We start from the raw sequence: 27,969 nt of genomic DNA, 5'->3' as shown, positions 1-27,969 counted from the left end.
GGGGCCTCAACTATTTACAATCTACATTAATGACTTGGATGAAGGGACAGAGTGTAATGTAGCCAAGTTTGCAGATGATAAAAAGATGGGTGGGAAAGCAAGTTGGGCAGAGGACTCAAAGAACCTGCAAAGGGATATAGACAGGCTAAGTGAGTGGGCAAACATTTGGCAGATGGAGTAATAATGTGGGAAAGTGCGAGGTTATATACTTTGGCAGGAAAATTAAAAAAGCCAATTATTATTTAAATGGAGAGAGATTACAAAATGCTACACAGTTCAGAGGGACCTGGGTGTCCTTGCGCATGAAACACAAAAAGTTAGCATGCAGGTACAGCAAGTAATCAATAAAGCAAATGGAATGTTGGCCTTTATTTCAAAGGGGTTGGAGTATAAAAGCAGGGAGGTACTGCTACAACTGTACAGGGTATTGGTGAGACCACACCTTGAGTACTGCGTACAGTTTTGGTCTCCTTATTTAAGGAAGGATATACTTGCATTGGAGGCAGCTCAGAGACGATTCACTAGGTTAATTCCAGAGATGAAGGGGTTGACTTAGGAGGAAAGGTTGAGCAGGCTGGGCCTATACTCATTGGAATTTAGAAGAATGAGAGGTGATCTTATAGAAACATATAAGATACTGAGGGGGCACGACAAGTTAGATGCAGAGAGGATCTTTCCCCTTGTGGGGAAATCTAGAACGCGGGGGCACAGTTTTAGAATAGGGTCACCCTTTTAGAACTGAGATGAGGAATTTCTTCTCTGAGGGTCGTAAATCTGTGGAATTCTCTGCCCCTGAGAGTTGTGGAGGCTGGGTCATTAAATACATTTAAGGTGGAGATAGACAGATTTTTGCAAGATAAGGGAGTGAAGGGTTATGGGGAGCGGGCAGGGAAGTGGCTTTGAGCCCAAGATCAGCCATGATCTTGTTGAATGGCGGAGCAGGCTCGAGGGGCCAAGTGGCCTATTCCTGCTCCTATTTCTTATATTCTTATCCCTCCAACTAGGGATGCCCCTTTTCAACTCTGATCATTAGTGTATGTGCTGGGGAGGTGTTGGAAGTTAAGTATTAAGTATAGTTACATCAATATGAAGAGACGCAAAGCAGTAATTGTTTATAGGATACTTGTAGCAGATAGTCTTCAAGGCTATAGGGAAGATAGCTGAGGCTTTGGTTAATATTTTAAGAGCTTTATAAGTACAGAGATGTATTTCAAGATTGGAGGAGACCAGAGCACGGAGACCACAAATAATGAACAGTGTTCAAATATCTTACCGGTATCCACAGCTATTAAAAACAGCAGTAAATAAAGTGTGATCTGATGTAATTCTGCTTCACAGCTCCTACTGTGTGTTGACTGATGAACAGTCTCTCTGGATTGAAGATACCACCAAAGCAGTTTATCAGGTTGGTAGAAAATAAGTAATTGCTAAGTTGTGCTGTAACATCATTAATTTCCCCACAAATTGTATTTTTTGTAAAAAAAACTAAACACAACCTGGTTTTTGCATTAGTCCCCACATTAAATGGTTAAGCTGTGCATTCTAATGGGGAAATTGTAAAAGATTTCCTCGCGCCATGTAACTCCCCCTTATTAAAACCTTGATCTTGCTTCAGGACTTTTCCTCCTGTTCTCAACATCTGCATTTGTGTCACTTTTGCAAGTAGGAATGACCTGATTAGTGCTATAATTCAGCCCCAATTATCTCAAACCTGGCAGGTGGCAGTCAGAGCTTTGGGTAAACTCATATCTTTAAGCTGCTCGGCTGCAAGTTTGGGTTGGATCTCGTGTGTAATTCGGTTAAACTTCCAGGTGCACCTCGGGTCCGACCAGGGGTTCAGATTGGGTGGCGCCTTTCTCTGGGTTTTTAGCTGCTCGGCTGCTACTTTGAATCGGGTTTTTTGGCTAGATCTCTTGCCAGCACTGAACTGCAACTCCACTTGTTATCCACTAATTTCATTTATCCACCGTGGGTTCTCATCCATTAATTGCGGATAATTGAGATTCCACTGTATATTATTATTTAGCCTCAAATTATTTTCAGTGAAGTTAAGTTTGTCCTCCAATGCAACATTTTGAAAAACATTGACTTGTACCAAGTTCTAGTTGCACACAAGGTAATCAATGTCTTCCTGCTCTACACCTATATTTTCTGGGCTTATGAAAGTTAGGGAAAGTGCACTTGATACTAGACAAGTAGAAACTTTACATGTTGGTTTCTCTGTTTTGATTTGAAACTTTTAAGCAAAGTGATCCTGCTGACCAAAAAATCATCCTAGTGCAGTAAATTACCCCAGGAATAAATGCATTTTGATAAACCCCCTCTTCAGACTCTTGCGCATTACTCGCATGTTTTGTAGATTTTTTTTTTCTTCAATTTATAATTGCATATTAAAAGAAATACTTTCACATATATGTTTTTATGAAGTCATTGCATATTTTGATTGTATGGAGCTTGTGGGAGGAGTGTGTTCATATATCCAGGTTTCTTGGTGTGATTCTGCCGGTAGCAGTACAGTTCAAGGGGTGGGAGCAGCTTGTTTGGCCTTGGGTTCTGGGGATTTGTTAGAACTGGGGATGGCGAATGCCTACACACAAGTGGTGATGTCAGTTGGGGTCAAAAGTCCTTTTATTTTTATTCGCTTATGGGATTTGGGCGTTGCTGGCAAGGCCAGCACTTATTGCCCATCCCTAATTGCCCTTGAGAAGGTGGTGGTGAGCTGCCTTCTTGAACTGCTGCAGTTCATGTGGTGAAGGTACTCCCACAGTGCTGTTAGGTAGGGGGTTCCAGGATTTTGACCCAGCGATGATGAAGGATCGGCGATATATTTCTAAGTCAGGATGGTGTGCGACTTGGAGGGGAACTTGTAGGTGGTGGTGTTCCCATGCGCCTGCTGCCCTTGTCCTTCTAGGTGGAAGAGGTCGCGGGTTTGGGAGGTGCTGCCGAAGGAGCCTTGGCGGGTTGCTGCAGTGCATCTTGTAGATGGTACACACTGCAGCCACGGTACGCCGGTGGTGGAGGGAGTGAATGTTTAAGGTGGTGGATGGGATGCCAATCAAGCAGGCTGATATGTCCTGGATGATGTCGAGCTTCTTGTGTTGTTGGAGCTGCACTCATCCAGGCAAGTGGAGAGTATTCCATCAATCAATCAATTTTTATTTGCCATATGTATTACTACAATGGAATGTTTTTACTCCCTGATCACTTCCACAATAGGCTGTGGGAGCTCACAGAGACACGTCGCTATTCTACAGCGCCATGTTCAGTAAAAGTCAATTCAATTGCGTCCAATGGCAGTGGGAACGCGATGTCTATCAGCCACTCCGTCTCCGCGGACTCTTCCTCCCTGTTGCCGGCTCCACAATATGGTGTCCTTCTTCTCACGCTCACCGTCTGGCCTCAGGTCTCCATGCCCGGCTCTCCCTCCTTCCCCTCGAACCGTGAGCTTCCCGCACTGTCGCCGGTTCAAATTTGCAACGGCCCGGGGCCTGCCTCTCACGCTCACGTCCGGCCTCCAACCGCCATGCCCGGCTCCCCCCCTCCTAGTCCGAATCAGAAATTCACGACGAGGAGCTGCCGGGCGACGTGCCAAAGCGGGTCTTCATGGCTGCTGCTGCTGCCTTACTCCTTATCACACTCCTTACTTGTGCCTTGTAGATGGTGGAAAGGCTTTGGGGAGTCAGGAGGTGAGACACTCGCCACAGAATACCTAGCCTTTGACCTGCTCTTGTTGCCACAGTATTTATGTGGCTGGTCCAGTTAAGTTTCTGGTAAATGGTGATGCCCAGGATGTTGATGGTGGGGGATTCGGCAATGGTAATGTCATTGAATGTCAAGGAGAGGTGGTTAGACTCTCGCTTGTTGGAGATAGTCATTGCCTGGCATTTCTGTGGCACGAATGTTACCTGCCACTTATCAGCCCAAGCCTGAACGTCGTCCAGGTTTTGTTGCATGCGGGCATGGACTGCTTCATTATCTGAGGAGTTGTGAATGGCGCTGAACAGACTGTGCAGTCATCAGCGAACATCCCTATTTCTAACCTTATGTTGGAGGGAAGGTCATTGATGAAGCAGCTGAAGATGGTTGGGCCTAGGACACTGCCCTGAGGAACTCCTGCAGCGATGTTCTGGGGCTGTGATGATTGACCTTCAACCACCACAACCATCTTCCTTTTGTGCTAGATATGACTCCAGCCAGTGGAGTGTTTTCCCCCCGATTCCCATTGACTTCAGTTTTACTAGGGCTCCTTGATGCCACACTCGGTCAAATGCTGCCTTGATGTCAAGGGCAGTCACTCTCACCTCAACTCTGGAATTCAGCTCCTTTGTCCATGTTTGGACCAAGGCTGTAATGTCAAAAGTCCTTTGTGGTCAGTGGGTGAATTGATGTCCAAGGAAAGGGGGGAATTTTGTTTTGAATAAACATCCAAGAATTGACTGCAGACTGCTTGGCATTTCTCCACTTCCAGACAGTGGCTGAACATCACTTGTTCTGATTGTAATGTGTCCCATATGCTTGGGGAGGGCACAGGGCAGCACAGGAAAGCATTTCATCTTTCTGCAGCTTGAAGTGAGATCTCTGCTAGCCTGCTTATTGTGGAAAGCGTTACACTCTACTGGGCAGGCCCTGCATCGCTGAGCTGGGTCCTCTGGGATTGCCCGGCTGGTTATGTTCCTAATGATCTGCCACACTGCTGTCCAAAATGGCTGGTGCGGAGCATTACTAGAATACGTCAGTAGCTGCCTTCTGGCTGTAGTCCCTTAGTAGTTGTCTGATGAGGAGGAATTACATTTTTGGAGCTTGTGTGGGACATCTTGAGTTCGCCTTTTGCTGCTAGTGATAGTTTTGAAGATCTGACTCTACACAACTTGCCACTCTCCTCTCTTCGTGGGTGGCCTCGGTCTCTGACAAACATGAGGCCTTTTTGTAATTTCCTTTAAATCCAGTTACAGTAAAGTTCAGAGCCCTGTACCAAACTTTATTTGTGATGTGGAGATGCCGGTGTTGGACTGGGGTGGACAAATGTGAGAAGTCACACAACACCAGGTTATAGTCCAACAGCTTTATTTGAAATCACAAGCTTTCGGAGCGCTGCTCCTTCGTCAGGTGACGAAGGAGCAGCGCTCCGAAAGCTTGTGATTTCAAATAAAGCTGTTGGACTATAACCTGGTGTTGTGTGACTTCAAACTTTATTTGATTAGTGTTGCAAGTATTTTCAGATATGGGCTGGAGAGAGTGCTGTGATTTTTTTTTTTAAGTTGATGACTGACAGTTCCTTTCTAAATCTGAGTGGTTGGATAATTCAAATTCAGGTTCTGGGTTATAGAAAAAACTTTGTTCAAGCTAGGAACAGTTTGAAAACCTTGGAGGAGAAACCGATCAGTTTGAAACTCCTAAAGATGAGATAAATGAGTTTGAATTTCCAAGATGCAGCTTAGGCTCCCACAGTAGTAATTCTAGGAAAGAAACGATATTATGTCAGAGTTATTTACAAAGGATTAGCTTGGTTCTTAAAGTTGTGATCTTTTTATTACTTTTTCCACTCAAGTTAGCTGGAAAGATGTCTATATGTAAATATATAACTATATTGGCCCAGATATTCTGACCCCTACGGGTGTGTATGCACTGTGTACCCACTTGTAGGGACATCGAAAATGCCGGTTTCAGGCATGCACAACACATGCGCTGAAAACCGGAATTTCCGATCTGACAAGAATGGTCTTGACAGATTCTCCGGCTGCCCTGGAGAAGGGCCTCTGCGGGCGGATAGTTCCGCTTTTTGGAGACCCTCCGCCCGCAGAAAACCCTTACAATTCTTACGCCTGTTAAAGCAGGTGTAAGGCCTGCTTTTACCAGGATAAGAGTTGAAAAAAGTTTTTTAAAAAATCACTGATTTAGCATTTAAAAATACTTTAAAAGAAGGTAAGTTTATTTTTAGCCCTGTGAAATACTTTGATTATTTTTTTTTTTAATTAAATTTTTGTTTAAAATACTTAATTTATTGTAATTTCAAGTCATTTTAAAAATGTTATTTTTTAAATTTATTTAACGTTTTACAGTGTTTTTGGGGTGATCTCCATTCATATATTTGACGGGTCTTCCTCTCAAGTGTATAAAGGGAGATTCCCTTCTTTGATTGGCTCTCCATGGCCCACATGATCCCAGGGATGCTGCGAACTGCATGCGCCACTGGGATACGTGGGCCCTGCACACTTGGAGTTTGGAGAGGCCCAGGAGCGGAAGCGAGAGCGTCCCGGGAGCCCTCCAGTAAGGGCGTCGACTTTTCCAGATCGCAGGCCTCCGTTATATGACTGTTCTTGTGCGCTTGTTCTTTTTTTGTAAAATAAATTCACTTATATTTTTAACTTAAAACAAACACTTCTGTTTTTTTCAAAGACTGGAGTAAGATCTTATGGAGATGTAGGGTATGTCTAATAGCTAAGAGCAGATATGGTTTGCTCTTTGTTTTGTGGGCACTTGTAACACTCATCAAATTAAGTTTGATACAGAGTTCAAAAGTTAACTGTAACTGGATTTTCCGAAGCTTACCTAGATCTCAAGTCAAGGATAAATATGCTTGAAAGTTTGGGGTGCTGCGACTTGTCCATGTGAGTGATCCAAACTATGAGAGCCCAAAATTTTCCAGGGTCAGAAGGTGAGAGAACACCCATAAATAGAACAATCTTGTCCTTAGGCTTCCTTCAAGTTTTCTCTCCTGTCTTTGATCATGGAGGTGAGCTTAGTGCACAGGATGGATTTGTGCACAAGAGACTGTTTGGGAGTTGAGGAAGAGTTCCAGAGAGGTGTGCTCACGCTGAAATCTGTAAAGTATTGCGGGGCTCTGGAGCCTTTGCCTCGTTGGGAAATTGCAGTATTGGTCATCTTTAACTCTGTAATTATGCACATGCATTTAGCCCACTAGAGGGTGTGTGTGCATAGATGTAATTGGAAATTACTAGCTGAATGGTGTTTTTGCTAGTATTAAGAGTTCACTTCTAATTCAGCATCCCAGTGGCTGGAATTTGCTTTTTGTTTGTTTTCATACTAATTGCATTACATTCAGTATATTTTGAAATTTAGGCTGCAACATTTTTTTATCAATATTAACAGAAGTACACAGAGATGAACTAGTTGGTCATGAAATCTTAAAATTTGAAAAGCATAGAGCACAGAAAATGTGCTGCAGTATCAATCTGCATCTCTTTGTTCCTTTTAGTTATTTTCTTTGGTCTATGAATACCCACAAATCCTATTTTTGATAATTTCTTGGTAAATTATTTTTTATAATTAATGAAATTGGACCACTAAATTAAATTTTTAGAGAAGTTAATTTGCAGCATGTTCTTGAAAAAAATATCAATTTCAATTCTTGATTGTGTATTTTCATGGAAATGCTACCTTAATCTTGACCAGATTAATTATATCAAACAATGTTGAGCATAAGTGCAGAATTATTGAGATAAAAATGTCCTTTTAACAATTTTGTTCGTCATTCACTTATGTAGTTATTCAAAGAGATACCACCTGACGGAGAAAAATTTTCTAGCATGGTAGAGGTACGTAAAATTATTTTTGTATTGAATTTCTGAATTAAATCTGCCAATTGTAAATGGATTGTAAATAAATGACCACACCAAAGCTACCATTTCTTTTAGCATGCACAGGAATGGCTACTCTGGCTAATTTTTTCCTCTTTTCCCCTCCTTCACCTTATCCAGGAGCACTGAGGCCAGTTGTAATGCCATGCTGCTGTTCTAGCAGAGATCAACTAACTGTACACAAACTGAATAAATTCATTCTTAGGATGTGCGCGCCACGAGCAAGGCCTGCAATTTTTGGCCATCCCTAGTTGCCCTTGAGAAGGTGGTGGTGGTCCTTCTTGAACCGTTGCAGTCCATGTGCTCCCACACCGCTGTTAATTGTTCCAGGATTTTGACCCAGTGATAGTGAAGGAACAGTGATATATGTCCAAGTCAGGATGGTGTTTGACTTGAAGATGATGATGTTCCTAGTCTGTTTGACTCATTATTATATTCAACAATGCATTTACCCACTAAGCCATTGGGTGTGCTGCAAAGCCACTTTTTAAATTGATTTTTGATTCACATTTATGTAGAGGCTGAAAGCAAATTGATCTGATCTAACATCTAATGAGAACTTATGTACTCATATTTGATTACAGCATATATTACACAGTGAAGAAAACTGGATTGCATGGAAAAATGAAGGTTGTCCAAGTTTTGTTAAAGAAAGGTATATTTTTCAAGATTTCATGTCACTTTTTACATCCCTGTAATCTCCTTTCTCTCCACCTCCTACTTCAGGTATCTTGTATAATTAATTGATTATAAGGGCAAGCAGGCATCCTATCCTGTATGTCTGGTGTAACTCACTTTCTTCTTAACGTTCCATGGCACAGCAGGTAAACTAATATGCTGTACCATCTGGCTTCTGTCAGAAGATTACTTCTATTTTCTTTTTTAAAAGTTCGTAAGTAGTCTTGCCATGAAGGTTTATTTTTTTTAATGAATTTCAAACACGCAATTCTTATCGAATAGTGCTGACTGAATATCTGTAGCTGATTTTTTCTAGTTTCAAGTATGTTTTGTTTGTACTATGTTGAGAAAAATTAGAAATGAAATTGACATAATTGAAGCATAAACTAGGAACTACCTGATATTCTGTAGTTAAGTCTGACTTGATAGTTAATGGGATTCAATTATTAAACATGTTTCAAAAATGATAATTCTTGAAATTTGCTACATGTTTGAGACTGTGCTAATGTCCTAAACTTTCTCTCTCTAACACACACACCAGAATCATAAGTTCACTTTGATGATTAGTTAAATTTGATTTTTAAAGACCACCCGAATCCAAAGTTCCAAAGCCTGCAAGAAAACGACCCGCTCCTGAAGATTTCTTTGGAAAAGGGCCAAGCAAGAAGGTCTTGATGGGAAAGTGAGTACAAATGCAGTTTTGAAGCAGAGTTGGCGGGGCAGGGGGCAGATAGTTGTTGCAGTATGGATCATGTTCAAGCACTGCCAATACTAGAATTAGGCAGGTCGATATATATAAACATGTTCTGAGTACTTGGGTACGTGTCTGCTACCCAAGAATAGTGTTTTCATTAAGCATATAAGTTACAAAAAGCCAGATCAGAATAACTGAGCTCAGTAAAGCATGTGACTAGTTTAGTCAATATGGTATTATAATAATCTAACCTTAAATAATTGTGCATGTCCTCTGCCTCCAATTTAACTGATTCACATAAACTCAAAAATTACTTTCCCACTTAATTTTGGATACAACTTTGATTTTTCAGGATAAAATTATAGAAACCGTATCCTGTTAATTTCAGCTTCAACAGAATGTTTTGATTGACGGACGGCGTTTAATTTTGTAGATATCAAGTTGATGGTTTTTGAGACTGGAATTTCTAGGTTAGAAAGCATACCGGGTTCTTTAATGGATGACTGTGGCATTTAGTTTCAGTCACAATCTTTGAAAAGAACTTTAAACAGGTTGCAGTTAGACTGTGATCTCGGCTCAGTCTCACTGGAGATGCGTGTACAAGGTTAGAGGTAGTTTTTCTTCCCTCTTGATTTCATCTTGGATTCCCCCAATAATGAGAGACACGGTAAGGAGACTTAGCCCATTGAATGATCCATATTAGTTTCCTCTTAAAACTGTGCTTCCCCTTTCATAATATTTCCTTTAAAATGTTTAAAACACTTTTTATGCTGATTAAAGTGAGGGATATCAGTAGTAGAGATTGGCACTCTGGGGTTTCCATTTTTGGCATTCAGGCCAGATATAGCATGGATACAGAGTAAATCTCTCTGGCCCAACAATGTGCCTCAGCTCCCCTGCTAGACTAGTGTGATGTATTCCACCCGCCACACCAGACATCCAGTAGTTTCTCTGAATTAGAAAGCTAATTAGTGCTAAAACAGGGCAGTTTTGTGCTTTGGGCCCACACACATTAGGAGTTGGTTTGATAGTGCCCAAACACACTTAATGTAGGACCCTTATAGCTAGCAGAGTGAAGCATTCAAACCTTCATCCCAGGCCAGATTCAAGCTCAGGTACTAGAGCTCGGATAAATAGTTGACGACTTACTGTCACACAGTCCATTTGATGTGATTTTTAAAATGTTTATAGTTCTCAGTTACGGGACTGTGGCCTAGAAATTCAGTTGTTTGCGCCAGCCGCTAGCGCCTTAGGAGGAGGAGATGAGGGGCGCTAGGCGGCCGGGCGCTGCGCGATCTGCGCCTCTCCCCAACTTCAGTAAAGATTTAGCGGCGGTGCAAAGCTTTTGCGCGCGCTCAGCTGAGCGCGCGCAGATCCTGACGTCATTTCATCGTGCAACGCCCTTTGTGCGCCCCAAACCGGAAATTCAGTGGCGCCGGCCTATTGCGCGCCTGGCGCCCCTAGCGACTGGTGGAGGGGAACGGTTCCCGGGCGCGGGGGGCGCTAATTAAAGGGCACTCCTCCTGCAGTAGAAATGGCAGCCATTTTGCATCACTCCTTCTTTGTGAGAGACGGATCTTTGCAGAGAGACAAAGGTAGAGAGCTTTCTGGTTTGGCTCAACCATCGCACAGGTACTTGTGGCTTCAGGCCACAGCTTTGCACTTGTCTTTAACTTCAGAGCCATAGCATTGACTGGAAACATATAATGGGGGCTGCAATGGGTGCAAACGTTGGCCTTCTCCATAGTCCTGGGCGTTGTCCAGATCAAGCAGCAGTGGTCAGGCCTTGCTTCAGGGCTGCAGTGTGCAGGGCATGGCAGGCAAACAAATCCACCCTCCCCCTTTAAGAGCTCACCGGCGCCAGAGTGTCTGCCGTCAATCAGCAACTCGCCGCACCTGCGCTGCGCCCGCCCTCGGGGGTTTCGCCCCGGGCCGCCGGCTTAGCGCCTAATGATAGTCATGCATCGCCTGTTTTAGCGCAGCAGCAACCTCTTGGGGCGATGCCACTGAATATCGGCGAAGGTGGCGCGAAGTTGCGCCGGGCGCAAACTTTAGCGGCCGCCCGGCTGTAGCGCCCCAAACGTGGCTATACTGAATTTCTAGGCCTATGTCTCTTCAATGCCATGCTAGAAGAGTAAGGCTGTTAAGGATCACCATATGACAGTAAAACAAAATTGGAGGCAAGTACTGTAAAATAGAGTGTAAGGCTCACAGCTTCATGGAGATTTTTGTGACCTCCAGGTTTGACTGGTGTACCAGTGAATTTAAGATATTTTTGTGGCTAGTGAACTGGCACAATCTGTACAATAGTTTGTCCAGCTAACTGGTACAATCTGTACAATAGTTTGTCCAGCTAACTGGCACAATCTGTACAATAGTTTGACCAGCTAACTGGTACAATCTGTACAATAGTTTGTCCAGCTAACGGGCACAATCTGTACAATAGTTTGACCAGCGAACTGGCTCAATCTGTACAATAGATTGACCAGCTAACTGGCTCAATCTGTACAATAGTTTGACGAGCTCAGAGGGAGGGGGAGAGAGAGAAGTAAAAAGTAATCGAAGCGTGACGTCACCAGAGGGAGTGCAGCGAAGATTCACCAGACTGATACCTGGGATGGCAGGAATGACGTATGAGAAGAGATTGGGTCGATTGGGCTTATACTCGCTGGAGTTTAGAAGAATGAGAGGGGATCTCATTGAAACTTATAAAATTCTAACAGGACTTGACAGACTGGATGCAGGAAGGATGTTCCCGATGGCCGGGGAGTCCAGAACCAGGGGTCACAGTCTAAGGATAAGGGGTAAGCCATTTAGGACAGAGATGAGGAGGAATTTCTTCACCCAGAGAGTGGTGAACCTGTGGAATTCTCTACCACAGAAGGCAGTTGAGGCCAATTCATTAAATATATTCAAGAAGGAGTTGGATATATTTCTTAAGGCTAAAGGGATCAAGGGATATGGGGAGAAGGCAGGGACAGGGTACTGAATTTCGATGATCAGCCATGATCTCATTGAATGGCAGAGCAGGCTCGAGGGGCCGAATGGCCTGCTCCTATCTTCTATGTTTCAATCTGTACAATATATTGACCAGCTAACTGGCAAATTAATCTCATTTAATGGTGCCTAAACTTAAAAATTAAAAGACAAGCTTGTGTAAATAACAGTCATTGTACTTCACATACCTAATATGGAGTCTTTTTATTGCCTGCAGTGAAGAGCTGACACGGCTTTGGAATCTCTGCCCTGACAACATGGAGGCCTGTAAGTCCGAGAGCAGGTGAGAAATGCATCTTAACATAATGAGACCTTTTTCAAAGGATCTGAATGTTTGGCTACACTTAAAGAGTTCACAGATAGCAATTAGTATTAATACTGCCTTTATACAAGTCAGGAACCTATCGGTATATTTGTGGACCGGTGGCACAGTGTGTTAGTGCATTGACATGCTGCGACATGAAGAGGTAGGATTCTGTTCTGAATTTGAGGTTTCCAGCTGAGTGAATTTCCAGCCCTAACTGGGAGATGTGAAGTAGCAAAATGCTACTTCCTACTAAGGACAGTGATGAAAGTTGGAAAAGAGGATTGACGTCATTCCTCTATGCACGCCTCCCTCTGGTACACTGCTTTATTAGGAGATGCTTGGAACAGATTTTTATCTGTCCTTTTGGTCAGAAGTTGGCACCGAAGACCTAATATGAGAAATACTTGGTGGGAAGTGAATAATTAGATTTTTTAAAAACTTCAAGCAACTTTGTTCTGAGATCTATAAAAGTCCTATATTATGACTGTTTAAAAACTGCCCAGCAATATGCCATTTCTTTGAAAAGCTGATACTTGGCTTTCATGAGTTCTCTAAGTTTCATGTTGAGAATGCCCAGGCTAATTTTTCATAACATAATCCAATCAGCAGTTAGAACTGTTATCTTGCAGAACATCTTCAAATGGAAGCGGTTCTGCCATATTATCTGGTTCCTGTTGTGCTTAATCTAAATTGTTTATACTACAATGCTGATTTGGATTCTGGGGGTAACACTGGAACAATGGCATATATGTGCAGATACTCAAAGTCATATTTATGACTATTTATCTAGCCATTGACCTTCCCCTTTCACCCGCCCCCCCAAACATGTTCCACTGTGTACATTTATAGAAGGTAGTGGTTGAGTGTGCGTTTAATTATTTTTTGGCCTTTGTCTCCATTTTCTAATTTTGATAAAGTAAATCTTTTTCCTTTCATTGCCTACTCACCTCGATAGCCATGAACTTCAGACATGAGAGCAAGTAACAGGAAGTACAACTTCCATGGAGCTCCAACACCTGTCCTGGCTAGCTTGCTGGTAGATCAGAAACATATCCGTTTACCTGCAGAATATTAAACTATTGTGATCTAACTGGATATACCCGTGCCTAGTAGGTTAGCGAAGAATTGATCGACAGTAGATTCACGTTTCAAGAAATGTCCTAGTGAAGTCCATTCTGTTTTGCAAATGGGCATTTTGTATCTCACTGCCATGCTGATCATAGCTTAATTGTGTTTAGATCTTCAGTTTGATGTGATTTACATGGATACATTCCTTTCTAATAAATTAATAATTGCGATTGCAGAGAGTTTATGCCCACTCTAGAAGAGTTTTTTGAAGAAGCTATTGAGCAAGCTGATCCAGAGAACATGGTTGAAGAAGAATACAAGTAAGTTACTGTGATTTCACAAACTTACAGATGTAAATTTGTTAACTGTCCATGAAATTATGATTATCAGGAATCTGTTCACATTCTGACAACAGCGCTTTTTATTTCAGGGTGGTAAACAATTCTAATTATGGCTGGAGGGCTTTGAGGCTGCTAGCACGAAGAAGTCCACACTTCTTCCAGCCAACTAATCAGCAGTTCAAGAGCTTGCCTGAGTACCTAGACAACATGGTTATCAAACTGGCTAAGGAACTTCCTGTGAGTATCTGTCTGCCTCAAGTTCATGACTTCATTCAGAAGCATAAAAGTGCAGCGCCCTATTTTGAAAGCTTGAAAAGGTATCTGAATAATGAACTAATTTAAAATATAATATTCTGAGTCATCACGCCTCCATGTTTGTTAGTGAACCATCATTGCATCATTGTGAGGAATAGAGTCCACTGAACATCCCTGCTATAGGCAGTCCCTGTTGTATACCTTTTGTTAACTTTCAATGTACAGTAGTACTAATTTGGATTAAAAACAAGCAACGTTTAGTGAAAAACTGAAAAACAAGCCTTTACTCAATACATCGCAACCATATAGTCCAGTAAACCATGTGGGAAGAAGCAACTTGCTTTTTTTTAATGCCTTTAACATAAAATGTTCCAAAGCTCTTCACCAAAGGCAGAAATTAACCGGAGGCCGTGAAATACAGAAAGAAGGATTAGGGGAGGTGGCCAAAGTCAAAATTGAAGAGGTAGGTTTTGAGGAGGGTGGAAAAGTATCAAGGCAGAGGGGCCTAGGTAGAATGTTCAAATGTGTGCCAAATGGCTGAAAGCCCTGCAGTTGAAAGCAGAATGCAGCAAAGAAAGGATGCAAATGAGACTAGAATTGGAAGAGCAGAGGGGTGCATGCAGGAGCCTAGGTCTGAATGTGGTTGTTGAGGTAGGGAGGGACAAGACTAAGGATGGATTTATAGACAAGGACAAGGGTTTTGAAATTGATGCATACGTGGGTAGAAGTCCAGTGAAGGTTGGTGAGCACCGCAATCGGGACTAAGTGTGATAGTGGGTGCAGCTAACAGAATTTTGGGTGAGTTGCACATTATAAAGGGTAGAACTCAGGACACTGGCAAGAAGAGCATTAGTGTATTTGAGTCTGAAGGTGACAAAGGCAAGGATGAGCATTTTTGCAGCAGTGAGGATGAGGTCGGGGCAGACACTGGTGATGTTGTGGAGGTGGAAATTGATAGTGGTCTTGATGATGACAAGAATGTGGGGTTTGAAGAACTGCTGAGAGTCGAACAGAACTGCATACTGTCGGTTCAACCTGAGGAATCTACCAAAGGCAAGGAGAGAGTCAAGTACTAAGGTGTGGAGTTTCAGGCTAGAGCTGAAAGCAATGACTTCAGTTTTACCACAGTTGAGTCAAAGGAAGTTCTTGCTTATCAAGGACTTGATATCAGCTCAAGAAGTCACGAATGGTGCCGGAAGAGAGAAAACTGGGCGCTGCCAGCATACATGTGAAAGCTGACCCCCAGGCTTATGAATGATATCACCAAGGAGCAGGAAAAGAAGGGTATCGTGGGTACACCTTTTGGATCTAAACTTACAGGAGCGGGATGAATGCTATTATAGGGGATGTTCTGGCTGTATTAGGGCAGGTAGGAGTGGAACCATGCCATGGCAGTGCCACGGAGGCAGACACAGTGCCGAGATGGTAGAGAAGAATGGAGTGGTTAAATGTCACAGGAAGGTCAAGGAGGATGAAGTAGGATAGCGCATGATGATCACAGTGACATAGGATTTCATTGATGGCTTGGATGAGGTGGTGTAGACAGAATGGAAATGAGATTGAAGGGATTCAAAGCGGTACTGATAGGATTTTGGGTATGGAGATGGGTCTCAATGATATGTTCAAAGAATTTAAAGAGAAAGGAGAGGTAGTTGGAGAGGAAAGAAGGACCAAGGGAGGTTTTTTGAGGAGAGGGATTAATGATGCACGCTGGGTAAACGGAGACAGAAGAAGGGTACCCAGTGATGATAGATGGGTACTTTTGTGATGAGTTGAGTTGGATGAGGGTCAAGTGCAGGAAGTGGATCTCATTATGAACTTGGAGGCGATGAGGGAGAAACTGTGGAGTGATGTAGGGTGGAGGTGGGGTGGTGGAGAAGGCTGGGAGGAGTAAAGTGGAGGAGGCAGCAGCTGAGGGATTAAGCATATAGTTGCAATCTTGGAGAGAAAAATATCTTATGAGATCCTCACATTTGGTGTTCTCAATGGAAATGGAGGGAGCAGAGGAATAGAGTCAGGGAAGGTCCTTGAGAAAAGAAACATGGTGTCCTTGTCCTCCAGGATAATCCTAGAGTGGTTGGAAGATTTGGGTGAGGAAAGAAAATCGTAATATTTTTTGAGATAGTCGAGTAATATCTGGCAGTGGATAACCAGGTCAGTTGTGTGCTGCAATCCTAGAAACAGCTTTGGAGCCACATAGAAAAGAAGAGGGAGATGTAGAAAGTTCAGATTGTGGAGTAAAAGACTTTAACAAAATTCACCCCAGTTATACCAGTAATTCCCCATGAAGCTACATTGGAAATTGCCAGTCAAATTCTGGAACAGCGCCTCCAAAGTTGGTGTGCTCCCCGCCCCCCCCCCCCCCCCCCCCCCCCACAAATGCAACTTTTCCGAAAACTTCTCCCCATGGCAGTGAGGGTGGGGCAGGGGCAGTAGGTCTCTGAGTAGCATATTATCCCTGTTGGCTATAGAAGTTTTCCTTCATCTCCTTAACAGTCCATTTGGGTAAGAGAGCTGTAAATAGATTTGATAACTTAAGACCTTTACCATTTTAAAATAGCTCATTTTTCAAAATCTTGAAATTTTCTCTTTTCTAAGGCATTCCATATGCAGCCAATGGACCATTAAAAGTGCAAGTGGCTACAATATGTCATGCAAGTTGATTTTGTAGCCTTTACATAAATGTGTGCAATTTAAGTAGTCCAATTTTTATATTCTTACCTAAAATTCCCACGGTCACATTGGGCATGTGACTGTTAAAGTAGTTGCGTTTAGTTATTTATGATAAAAGTGAAACTCCCTGGGAGAAAGGAGTCTTTAAAACTTGAACTGCAGGACCATTAATCACTTTTGTGACTGCTTTCAGCCTCCCTCTGAAGAGATAAAGACGGCAGATGATGACGATGAGGAAGAAGACAATGATGATGCATTGCTAAAGGAAAACAATGAAAGTAAGTCTGAAATGTAGCTTTTATATGAAATATATTGAAGATTCAGAGTTACCTAATAATGTACTCATTTTTCAACATTATGATAGCAGATCTGCAATATAGTTATGTCTTCAACCTCCCCCGCCACCTTTCCTCAGTAAAGAGAAAGGCAAGAGCAGTCTGCCTCACCCATAACTGTATTCAGAAAAATCAGCTGATCTGTGAAAGAGAACAAAAGCAGGAGTTTATTTTTTTTCCAGTTGCTGACCTGAGTTGGTGAGAAACTAAGGAGTGGAGGGGTAGTATCCAACGATAAGGGTAATAAGAAACATTAAAGGAAAGCTCCAAGCTCATAACAGCATACTTCATCCTCCAAGCACCTTTGCTAGTTCCTAGAGAACATTCAATTTGATTATTTAATTTTGAATGTTTGAGCAGATGTCTTGCCTATTTGGTAGCAGCCACTAATTGCTTAGAGAACGTTGTTAGCAATATTTTGTCACCGCATGATGACAAACGTCGGGTAGTCTGCCACTGGCTGAAAAGTACATGGGAACCTCAGATATTTGTGAATTTTGTAAATGTTATTTCTCTCGGCAGAGCCCAGAAAATTCACTGTTGTGATTGGTCAATGGGAAAAATTGTTGCCACTGACGACTGTAGGTGGAGCTTGCTCTGCAGTACAAGCAAATCACTCCTGGTACAAGTTAAATGGGTTTTTTATAATAATTAATTTTCTGTGTATTAATGATGGCTCTGGGCTCTGCTGGGATAAAAAACACATTTAAAAATGGGCAAATCTCCTAGATGCTGCGTAGTTGTAGGGATTTCTTTCTCTGGCAGGCTCCCCGTGAGATGAAAACACATGAAATGGCTGCTTTTTGTCTTAAATTATGCCATATATTAAAAGGCATAATTGCACTGGCACCAATTTCAGAATCATTGCTGCTGGTGACTATTGTTCATGTATGTTCTGGAGTGAGACCACTGTTCTAGTTTGAGATTCCATTCTACCATTAAGAATATAAGAAGTGTTAGATATTTTACAAGAATCAGTCTATTCTCCATGCGTAGGTTGTGGTGCAAGTTTGATACTTGACTAGCAGTGCTAAACCACAGCACTTATCCACGCATAACAATGATGAGCCTTGAGGAAGAGAGTAGCAGCATGATGAATCATGATATTTACACTGATTCCCTCAAGAATTAGGAATTGAAGGCTAATAAAACACTAGGAAAATTCATAACATTCATTCTGGAAATAACAAATGTGACTGAAACAGATGCTCCTCTTCTGTTTAATAAGAACTATAAAAATATATATGAAATTTTAATTTTTTTAAAAGAAAACCTCCAATGTTGACATTTCTAGTTTCCCGTGTATTTCAGCCAACAACAGCAGGCTACCTGACATCATCGTCTGGTGACAAAAGGCTGCTAACGACTTCTCCCAAGCAGTTAATGGTTGCTATCAGGTAGGTAGAAACATCCGCTTTGAAGGCACTTTTGCATTGTTACATGGGGTCCCAGGGAACAGCGCTCAAATGGAGACCTGTGACCTTCATGTATCACACTGCCCTATTTATTTAGACCCATTAGAGGCAATTGCTATAGGTAACTGGGAGAGAATCTGGCTCCGTGCCTTTAGTTGTAAGTAAAGACTTGATAGCATCTCACAAGTCTCTCAAAAATCTAGATTCCTGATGTTGTATCTCCCAAAGTTGGCTCCTTTATATTTAAAGTGTGTAATAGGTGACGGGACTCCCGTCACCTATTGTCGGTGGTTTTCCTTCAATATAAAAGGGCATTGAATCTGGTTCAGATGAGATGTTTAATCATGAATTGGTTCTAGGGATTCGATAATGGAGGAGTATGCTGTGTCTGGAGTTTTCCTTTTTAAATGAAGTATAAACTATAAATGTTTAGTTCACATTTATTCACACATATATAGTTCACATATATTAGTAATGCGACAAACTGTCGAAGAATGAAAGACTCCCAAAGTTTCCAATGCAGCTTCACACCCCCACCCCCCACTCTAAAACACTGATGCCCTTTTTATATATGGGACCCTATAATGTAAAGTACCAATCACTAATGCTGTCAGCGAGGGTTTCCCTGGGTGCCTTCAAACTGCTACCAGCAACAACAAATTGCATTTATATAGCACTTTTAACATAAAGAAAGGTCCCGAGGCCCTTTCAAATTGATATAAGGAAAATGGATGCCAAGAGGAGAGATTAGGAAGATAACCAAAAGCTAGGTTGAAGAGATGAGTTTTTGGGGAGTATTTTAAAGGTGGAAGGAGAGGTCGTGGTTAGGGTGAGAAGGAATTCCAGAGAGTAGGACTGAGGCGGCTTAAGGTTTTGCTACCAATGGTGGGGCGCAGATAAGGCATAATCTGAGGAATGGAGCATTCAGAAGTGAATATTGGACTGGGGGAGATTGCAGAGATAGATTGTGGGGTTTGAAGTTCAGCTCAAGGACAAACAGGATGCCAAGATTACAAATGGTCTGGTCCAGCCTGAGAAAGTGGTCCATGGGGATGGAGTTGGCGGCAAGGGAGTGGAGTTTCTGGCTGGGACTGAAGACATTGGCTTGGTCTTGGTGATGTTGAACAGGGGAAAGTTGTGACATTGCTGAGGCCTAATGTCAGACGAGCAGTTTTACCAGCACACAGGCAGTTAAGGAGCAGAGACAAATGGTTGAGAGAGAGAGAGAGTTCTGCATTATCGGCACACATGGGCTAACTGACCCCTGCTTGCGATGATGATGCCAAGAAACAGCATGTATATAATGAAAAGGAGGGGTGAAGGATAGGTTTGGAGATGATGGTGTGGGGGAGGGGAAGAGAAGCCATTGCTGGAGGTGCACTGGCTACATTTGTAGGATACGTAGGAATGGGAGCCATGCCAGGCAGTTGCATGGATCTGGCTGGCAGAGGAGGATGGTATAGTAAACTATATCAAATGCTGTGGAAAAATTGAGGAAGACAATGTTCCACAGTCACAGAAGATGTAATTGGTAACTTTGGTTGGGCTGTTTCAGTGCTATCCATAGCATTTAAAGAGGGGTTTTCGGGAGATGTGCACAAAGCTGGAAGGCAACAATGGGCTAAAAATTGCGGTCGGAGGCGTACCTCCATAGTACGCCTCCAACCCACGAAAGAATTGCGTACCTACCTGATGGCGGCGAGGCTGCGAAAACTTGCGGTCTAAGGATGTGAGGCAGAGGACAGCGTAATGGCCCACATCCAGGCAGTGCGGAAGTGTACCTGGGATCACGTAGGCCTGGTCCTCCAATCACAAAGCAGAATTTGAGTTTAATCATTTCCGAAGGGAATGGAATGTAATGGAATCCCGAAATCTGATCTAATTACAATTTACAGAATTGGAATTTAATTCGTAATTAGCTTCATTCCACCAACCTCACTAAAAATTAGATTTTTGATCATTTTAAACATCATTAAAACTCTAATTCGGGCCAATATTTGCAGAAACTCATTTGATACAGTGTATGTGTATAATTTCCAATATGAAAATGTTTCAATCATGCCTGAGGTATCCCCTTACGCTGATGCAAACAGGCCCTGCACCAGTTTGCATCACCGGTAACAATTCCGTGCGCAATTGCTGGCCAGTCGGTGGGCAAATAGCCCAACTCTGCGCCAGCAACTGCTTTCTCGTGGCCTGCGCAGGTAGCCTGTCAACGCGTCCGTTGACGGACCGCAAGTTCAGGATTTCATGCATACGGAAATCCTGAACTTGCGGTGGATTTCAAAGGAGGTATGGCAGTCTACTCGGAGTACACTGCCATACCAACCACAAAATCTGGGCCAATATGTTTGAGAACCATGGAAAGGAATAGGCAGTTGGAGCTTGTGTGGTGGTTGGAGAGAGTGAATAGATTGGGGTGGATTTTTTGAGAAAGGCGGGGTAACATCAATTTTGATGGGAGAGAGACAGTGCCTGAGGAAAGGGACCCATTGATGACAGGGGAGCCAAGAAGGGGAGTTGAGTTGTGGGTGGGGAAACGAGGGATATTATGGCGATGATGATCTTGGTAAGCACAAAGGACGAAATGGACAAGAAACTGAAAAAAAATGGCTAGAATGGGTGGGAGACTGGCTGGAGGTTGGGGGCAGAAGGAAGCAGGGTTGAGACCAGTCTTGAGATTGAAGTGAGGGACAAGAGTAGAGGGGCTTAAGGAGGCAACTGGTCTTAGAGAATAGGGGTTGTACTTGCAGAATGATCCTGGACTAATAGGCTGAGGAGATTAACATCGTCAAACCAGATCTGTTGATCGATTAATGGGCCAGTTGTGAGCCAGATATGCTTGAATTTGCACCTTTCTGACTCCAGGAAGGAAAATTAGGGGGCTGCACCTGGGAGCGACAGGGCTGGGTGACTGATTTGCTGGGACCAAGAGGCAAGGCAGTGGTTCAGCATGTCAATGGCAACAAAGATATTGTGACGGATGAACGCCAAAGGCAAGAGAGTTTGGAATTTGTACATGACTGGTGTCAGCCTTGGGTCAGTGGTCGATACCAATTCCAAGACTTGAACAAGTAATCTAGGCTGGCATTTTACTGCAGTACAGAGGGGGTGCTGCACTGTTGGAGGTGCCGACTTTCGGATGAGATGTTAAACCGAGGCACCGTCTGCCCTCACAGGTGGATGCAAAAGATCCATTGGCATTATTAAAAGAAGCGCAAGGGAGTTTTCCTGATGACCTGGCTATTATTTATCCCTCAACCAACAATACAAATGGATTATCTGGTCATTTATCTCATTGCTGTTTGTAGGACGTTATGCACAAATTGGCTGCTGCATTTCCCTACGTTACAACTGTGACTACACTTCGATAGTACTTTATTGGCTGTGAAGCGGTTTGGGAAGTTGGTTTTTTTCTTTGAGAGGGAACTGGCATTTTTATCATGACTGGATGATGAGATTATTGGGATTGGAGGGGTTTTCACAGGTGGTAAGGAAGACGAGGAAATGGTCAAAGATTGCCTGGTTAGTGATGGAGACTTCAGATACAGAGAGGCCATGAGAGCTGATGAGGTTGAGGATATGGTAGCCCTAGCTGTTAGCTCTGATCTTGGTATGCCCATTAGCCTGCTGTACAGACCAGTATTGCACTTACATCATTGCTGACCTATGTCATATCCACTAATGCCGAGGAAGCTTCTGGCCAGACTTTGAAAATCACTGACTTACGAAGCTGTTGCATCGAACCACCAGTTGCTGAGACTTGTAGATGCAGCTCCAGATGTAATTTTAGAATAGTTTATAACTGTCAAACCTTTATTTGAAAGCCCTTTAATTATGTTAATTTACACCATGTCCTACCTCCAGGTCAATCATGAAATACAGAAGGACAGTGATCCCCACCCGCCCCTTGCTTTTTTTTTAAGTAAGATTTAGTGTTGTCTAACAATATGATGGCACATTGTTTCACAGCTTCAACTTGCAGTGCCAGGGAATTATAGCACATAGCTTTGTACTTTGAGTTCCCAATCTCAGCAGTGTCAGATACTTCCTAACAGGAAGTGTATAAAAAGAGGAACTTGCCTGGGTAGCTTTCGTTGTACCTTTTAGCAGTGGGTTTTAAAGGAGCAATCATTGGTAGAGGCCTAGCCTGTTGCCATAAGTTCCGCCTTCGGAATGGTGGTGATTTGTGGTGTGATCTCAAAATAAACTGCTATTGGCTCTACTGAAAACTATTTCCTAAAGAAATCTTATCTGAAGTTGAGCAGCTAATAGCAGAAAATGTGTTGAATTTCTGATGAGAAATATGAAAGAAAATACCAAATTCTGTTCTAAAAATATCACTTAAAAAATGCAGTCTCTAAATGTGACTCTTTGTATAATGTTATAATAAAATTCCCAAAGGTCAAGAATTGATGGGGCTGTGCATACCTCTGTTTTCTCATTTTAGTGTAAAGTTAAAATTAGCAAACGGAAGAAAATATAGCCCTGAAGCACTTGAAGCTGGATGAAATAGGTTTCCTACATTACAACAGTGGCTACACTTTAAAAGTACTCCATTGGCTGTAAAGTACTTTGGGATGACTTGAGGTTGTGCAAGGTGCTATATAAATGCAGGCTTTCTTTCTATAATCCATTCCAGTAAGGATAGCCCAGCATGTTAATGCTTAATTTTATTCTGCCATGAAATGGTGGGGTGTGGATTTACACCTATTGCCCATAGTGGAGGGGAGGGGTGTATTGGTTGGAGGAGAGACAAACTAGGAAAGGAAAATAGACCAAATGAAATATCAGTGAATGACCTTTCTCACTCAGTGGCAAAATGCCGAGTGGGGCCAGGCAGTTTTTCACGGCAAGAAAAAGAAATACACTGGGTAATTTGGGGCTGTTTGCATCGTTCCAGTTGTAGAACATCATAACCTGGGAGCAGGTTACATGCCTATCCTAGCAGTTTTGGATGGCAGGGGGACCGACTTAAGGGAGGATTTATTTTCATTCATATTATTCCTGTATGATAACTAACAACATAAAGTGTTGATTTTTATGGTAATTTTCTTTGAAAACATTATGAATTGGAGCCTAATGTTTTATTCTCAACTAACTAGTAGATCTGGATTATGTTTTTGTCCAAAGAAATTAGTATTAGTAAAAAAAAATGTACTGGAGAAATTAATGGGACTGAAAGCTGATAAATCTCCTGGACCTGATGGCCTACATCCTAGGGTTTTAAAAGAGGTGGCTATAGAGATAGTGGATGCATTGATTGTCATTTTCCAAAATTCCATAGATTCTAGAATGGTTCCCACGGATTGGAAGGTAGCAAATGTAACCCCACTATTTAAGAAAGGAAGGAGAGAGAAAATGGAGAACTACAGACCAATTAGCCTGACATCAGTAGTAGGGAAAATGCTAGAATCTATTATTAAGGATATGGTAACAGTGCACTTAGAAAATAATAATAGGATTGGGCAGAGTCAACATGGATTTATGAAAGGTAAATCGTGTTTGACAAATCTGTTGGGAGTTTTTTGAGGTTGTAACTAGCAGAATAGATAAGGGGGAACCAGTGGATGTGGTGCATTTGGATTTTCAGGAGTCATTCGATAAGGTGCCACACAAGAGGTTATTGAACAAAATTAGGGCTCATGGGATTGGGGGTAATATACTAGCATGGATTGAGGATTGGTTAACAGACAGAAAACAGAGAGTAGGAATAAACGGGTCATTTTCGGGTTGGCAGGCTATAACTAGTGGGGTACCGCAAGGATCAGTGCTTGGGCCTCAGCTATTCACAATCTACATCAATGATTTGGATGAGAGGACAAAATGTAATATATCCAAATTTGCTGCTGATACAAAGCTGGGTGGGAATGTAAGTTGTGAGGAGGATGCAAGGAGGCTTCAAGAGGATATAGACAGGCTAAGTGAATGGGCAAGAACATGGCAAATGGAATATAATGTGGAAAAATGTGAAGTAATCCACTTTGGTAGGAAAAATAGAAAAGCAGAGTATTTTTTACATGGTGAGAGATTGGGAAATGTTGGTGTTCAGAGGGACCTGGGTGTCCTTGTACACGAATCACTGAAAGTTAACATGTAGGTACAGTCAGCAATTAGGAAAGCAAATGGTATGTTGGCCTTTATTACAAGAGGATTTGAGTATAAGAGTAAAGACGTCTTACTGCAATTATAAAGGGCCCTGGTGAGACCACACCTGGAGTATTGTGTACAGTTTTGGTCTCCTTACCTAAGGAAGGATATACTTGCCATAGAAGGGAGTGCAACAAAGGTTCACCAGACTGGTTCCTGGGATGGGGGATTGTCCTATAAGGAGAGATTGAGTAGACGAGGCCTATATTCTCTAGAGTTTAGAAGAATGAGAGGTGATCTCATTGAAACATCCAAAATTCTTACAGGACTTGACAGGGTAGATGCAGGGAGGATGTTTCCCCTGGCTGGGGAGTCTAGAACCAGGGGTCACAGTCTCAGAATAAGGGGTCGGCCATTTAGGACTGAGATGAGGAGAAATTTCTTCACTCGGAGGGTGATGAATCTTTGGAATTCTCTACCCCAGAGGGCTGTGGAGGCTCAGTCATTGAGCATATTCAAGACAGAGATCGATAGATTTTTGAATATTAAGGGATATGGGGATAGTGCAGGAAAGTGGAGATGAGGTAGAAGATCAGCCATGACCTTATTGAATGGTGGAGCAGGTTCGACGGGCCAATTTTCCTACTCCTCCTATTTCTTATGTTCTTATTACTCAATACTCGATAAATGCTTAACTTGACAGTATGAATTGGGTATTGAATGTCTGAAAGTGACATTTAATTTTTTAAAAAATTTTTTTAGGTCCTGACGTGCAGACGAAGCTTGTCACAGGTGAACAGATAGATATACTTGCCAACAAGCTTGGAGAACAGTGGAAAGTATTGGCACCACACTTTGAAATGAAGGAGTCTGACATCCGTGGAATTGAATCCGATAGTGAGGATGTGAAGATGCGTGCTAAGCTGCTGCTGGTTGCTTGGCATGATCGGGAGGGACTGCAAGCTACAGTGGATAATTTTTTGTCTGCACTGATTGATGCTGGTTTAACTGAACTTGCAGAAATCCTGACAAATGAGGCTGATAGTATCAGCTAGTCAATGACTGGAAAAACTAAACAAGTGTACAAATTGAACTAGTAGTTTTTTTTACTGTTCTACTTTTGGTAAAAGGAAGTGGTTAATTTTACAAGAGTTGACTTTTTATAAACCCCAATTTCTGTGATATGGGGATTTGTTCATTTACTATTCTTCCGCCAGCAGTTGCTAGTCATCTCTGTTACTAAACGGGTTTTAAGTTGACGAGCAAAACTTGACACAGTGTTTATTCTCACTGTTCCAGATGTTAATTTTGAAAATGGAATTGCTTCATTAAAGTTCAAGGTGGCTGCCATATTTTAGTGTAACATCACTAACTATTTTGGCGTACATTTGTATTCAATTTGATTAGTAGACAGATGTCAATATCCGTGGTTTCTACCTTCTCAGTTGAAAATAACAGCATGTATATAAGCAAATAAGACCAGTCATTCAATATTCCTGATTATGGAGAAATAGGCTGAACAATGTTTGTTTATTTCTGAACCAATGTTCTTTTGTCAGCTTGTCAAACCTCTAGCTTGGAGGTTTACTGTGATGATAAAAGGTATCATTTTTGAATCAATTCAGCTTTTTACCCCTCTCCCAGTTTTCCATGGGCCACCACTCAGTGTTGTGGAGTGACATTTGCATTTCTCACACTGGTGCCACCTCTTTTGAGTTTCCATATGCCATACATCATCCCTGACTAAAGCAGATGGATAACCTCCATCAGTTCCACTCTGAAACAATCCACTAAGAGGTGCACAAGAGTAGACTGGCAGAACAACTTTCCTTTTGATTTTTCCCTCCATTCCTGTGATGACATGGACATGTCTCTGCTTCAGAGTTTCCCATGACAACAACTCAGATGAAGAATTCCAGTGTCTGGAGGTTGCAGATGTGAAACCTGACTCACCATGCTGTGTCAGCACGCCGCCGCCGCCACAATTTCAACTCATTTCTGAATTATATGTGACCGTTCAATAAACAATTACCAGAAATATGCTATATATTTAATTTAAAGCTTTTTAATTAAAATGATAGACTTTGTGGTTCTGCAAGTACAATCAACAGTTTTATTTTGCCCTTCATCCATTCTCTGAGCTCCCTGTCCATTCACTTCCTTTGTTGGAAGTCCTTTCTGTACAGAGCCAATCTGCCTACCTCTTGAATCTTTTCAGCACAGTGCTTGCTTTCCATATAGTAAACTGCATTGTAGGGGATGGGCTATCTCAATTTGAGATGATCAGCTCAAGATCAGGAAATACCAGTCACTACTATGCTGCCTACTAAATTTTCCTGTAAATCTTCTGACTGAAGTATAAAAGCAGGGAAGTCCTGCTACAACTGTACAGGGTATTGGTGAGACCACAGTTTTGGTCTCCTTATTTAAGGAAGGATATACTTGCATTGGAGGCAGTTCAGAGACGATTCACGTGGTTGATTCCGGAGATGAAGGGGTTAACTTATGACGAAAGGTTGAGCCTATACTCATTGGAATTTAGAAGAATGAGAGGAGATCTTATTGAAACAAGATAGTGAGGGGGCTCGACAAGGTAGATGCAAAGAGGATGTTTCCCCTCGTGGGGAAATCTAGAACATGGGGGCATAGTTTTAGAACTGAGATGAGGAGGAATTTCTTCTCAGAGGGTCGTAAATCTGTGGAATTCTCTGCCCCAGAGAGCTGTGGAGGCTGGGTCATTAAATTTAAGGTGGAGATAGACAGATTTTTACAAGATAAGGGAGTGAAGGGTTATGGGGAGCGGGCAGGGTGGTTTTGAGCCCAAGATCAGCCATGATCTTGAATGGCAGAGCAGGCTCAAGTGGCCTATTCCTGCTCCTATTTCTTGTGTTCTTATGTAACAAGGACACTGCCTCCCAGTGGAGTAAATTTGCATTAATTAAATTCTAGAATATATTTGATTTTGAGATAACTGCATTGGGGTGATTAATGTACTATTGTCTGTTTCAACAAGGTTAAGCAAAAGAAAATTAAATGTTTACATGAGATTTACTGAAGGAAATGCATTTTGAGGGAATGAAAGAATTATCAATAATTAACCGATGCGTTTTGAGGAAACCTACAAATGTTTTGTTCCTCTTCCATTGTCCGATATATAGTTACTTATCCCCATATATTGTACACATGTCACAAAGAATCCACACAATCTTCTTGCTTTTCTTTTATTAGCATTTATCTTAGGTTTTCTGTTCTCTTTTTCTAAATTTACCCCTCTTTTTGCAATCCTTTACAACATTTACAATACTGTCCGCTTGGCTCAGTTCCATCACTCTTGAGTAAGCAGCTTGTGGGATTACGCCCCATTGTGGACTTGAGCATCTAGGTTGATATTTCTGCGTAGTACTGAGAGAGTGCTGTATTGTTGGGGGTTCGAGCATTTGGATGCGATGCTAAATCAAGGCCCTGTTTACCTGTTCCCATGGCACAATTTGAAGACCAGGGACTTTTCCTGATGCCTT

The 27,969-nt window shown here is 42.2% G+C and overlaps 1 protein-coding gene across 3 annotated transcripts in view; it reads left to right on the top strand.

The window, feature by feature from the left end:
- The window catches only part of thoc1 (THO complex 1), a 92,837-nt gene extending 67,034 nt beyond the window's left edge, over positions 1 to 25,803 (top strand). For 2 of the 3 annotated variants that reach the window (XM_085992820.1, XM_085992819.1), the window contains exons 13-21: positions 1,339 to 1,405; positions 7,506 to 7,556; positions 8,183 to 8,253; positions 8,863 to 8,958; positions 12,185 to 12,250; positions 13,579 to 13,662; positions 13,773 to 13,920; positions 16,805 to 16,889; positions 25,214 to 25,803. In XM_085992820.1, coding sequence (XP_085848946.1) covers positions 1,339 to 1,405; positions 7,506 to 7,556; positions 8,183 to 8,253; positions 8,863 to 8,958; positions 12,185 to 12,250; positions 13,579 to 13,662; positions 13,773 to 13,920; positions 16,805 to 16,889; positions 25,214 to 25,506 — 961 coding nt within the window. In that variant the 3' untranslated portion in view covers positions 25,507 to 25,803. Of the gene's footprint in view, positions 1 to 1,338; positions 1,406 to 7,505; positions 7,557 to 8,182; positions 8,254 to 8,862; positions 8,959 to 12,184; positions 12,251 to 13,578; positions 13,663 to 13,772; positions 13,921 to 16,804; positions 16,890 to 18,257; positions 18,344 to 25,213 lie in introns of all 3 variants that reach the window. The other variant, XM_085992821.1, reaches the window with a different exon arrangement.
- The last annotated feature ends 2,166 nt before the right edge of the window (positions 25,804 to 27,969 follow it).

This window comes from Somniosus microcephalus, chromosome 7 (genome assembly GCF_052327205.1).
Source record: "Somniosus microcephalus isolate GS21.2 chromosome 7, FLI_Smic_1.0, whole genome shotgun sequence".
Lineage (NCBI taxonomy): Eukaryota > Metazoa > Chordata > Chondrichthyes > Squaliformes > Somniosidae > Somniosus > Somniosus microcephalus.
The sequence above is the reverse complement of the archived record's forward strand: the minus strand, read 5'-3'. Positions and strand labels throughout refer to the sequence as shown.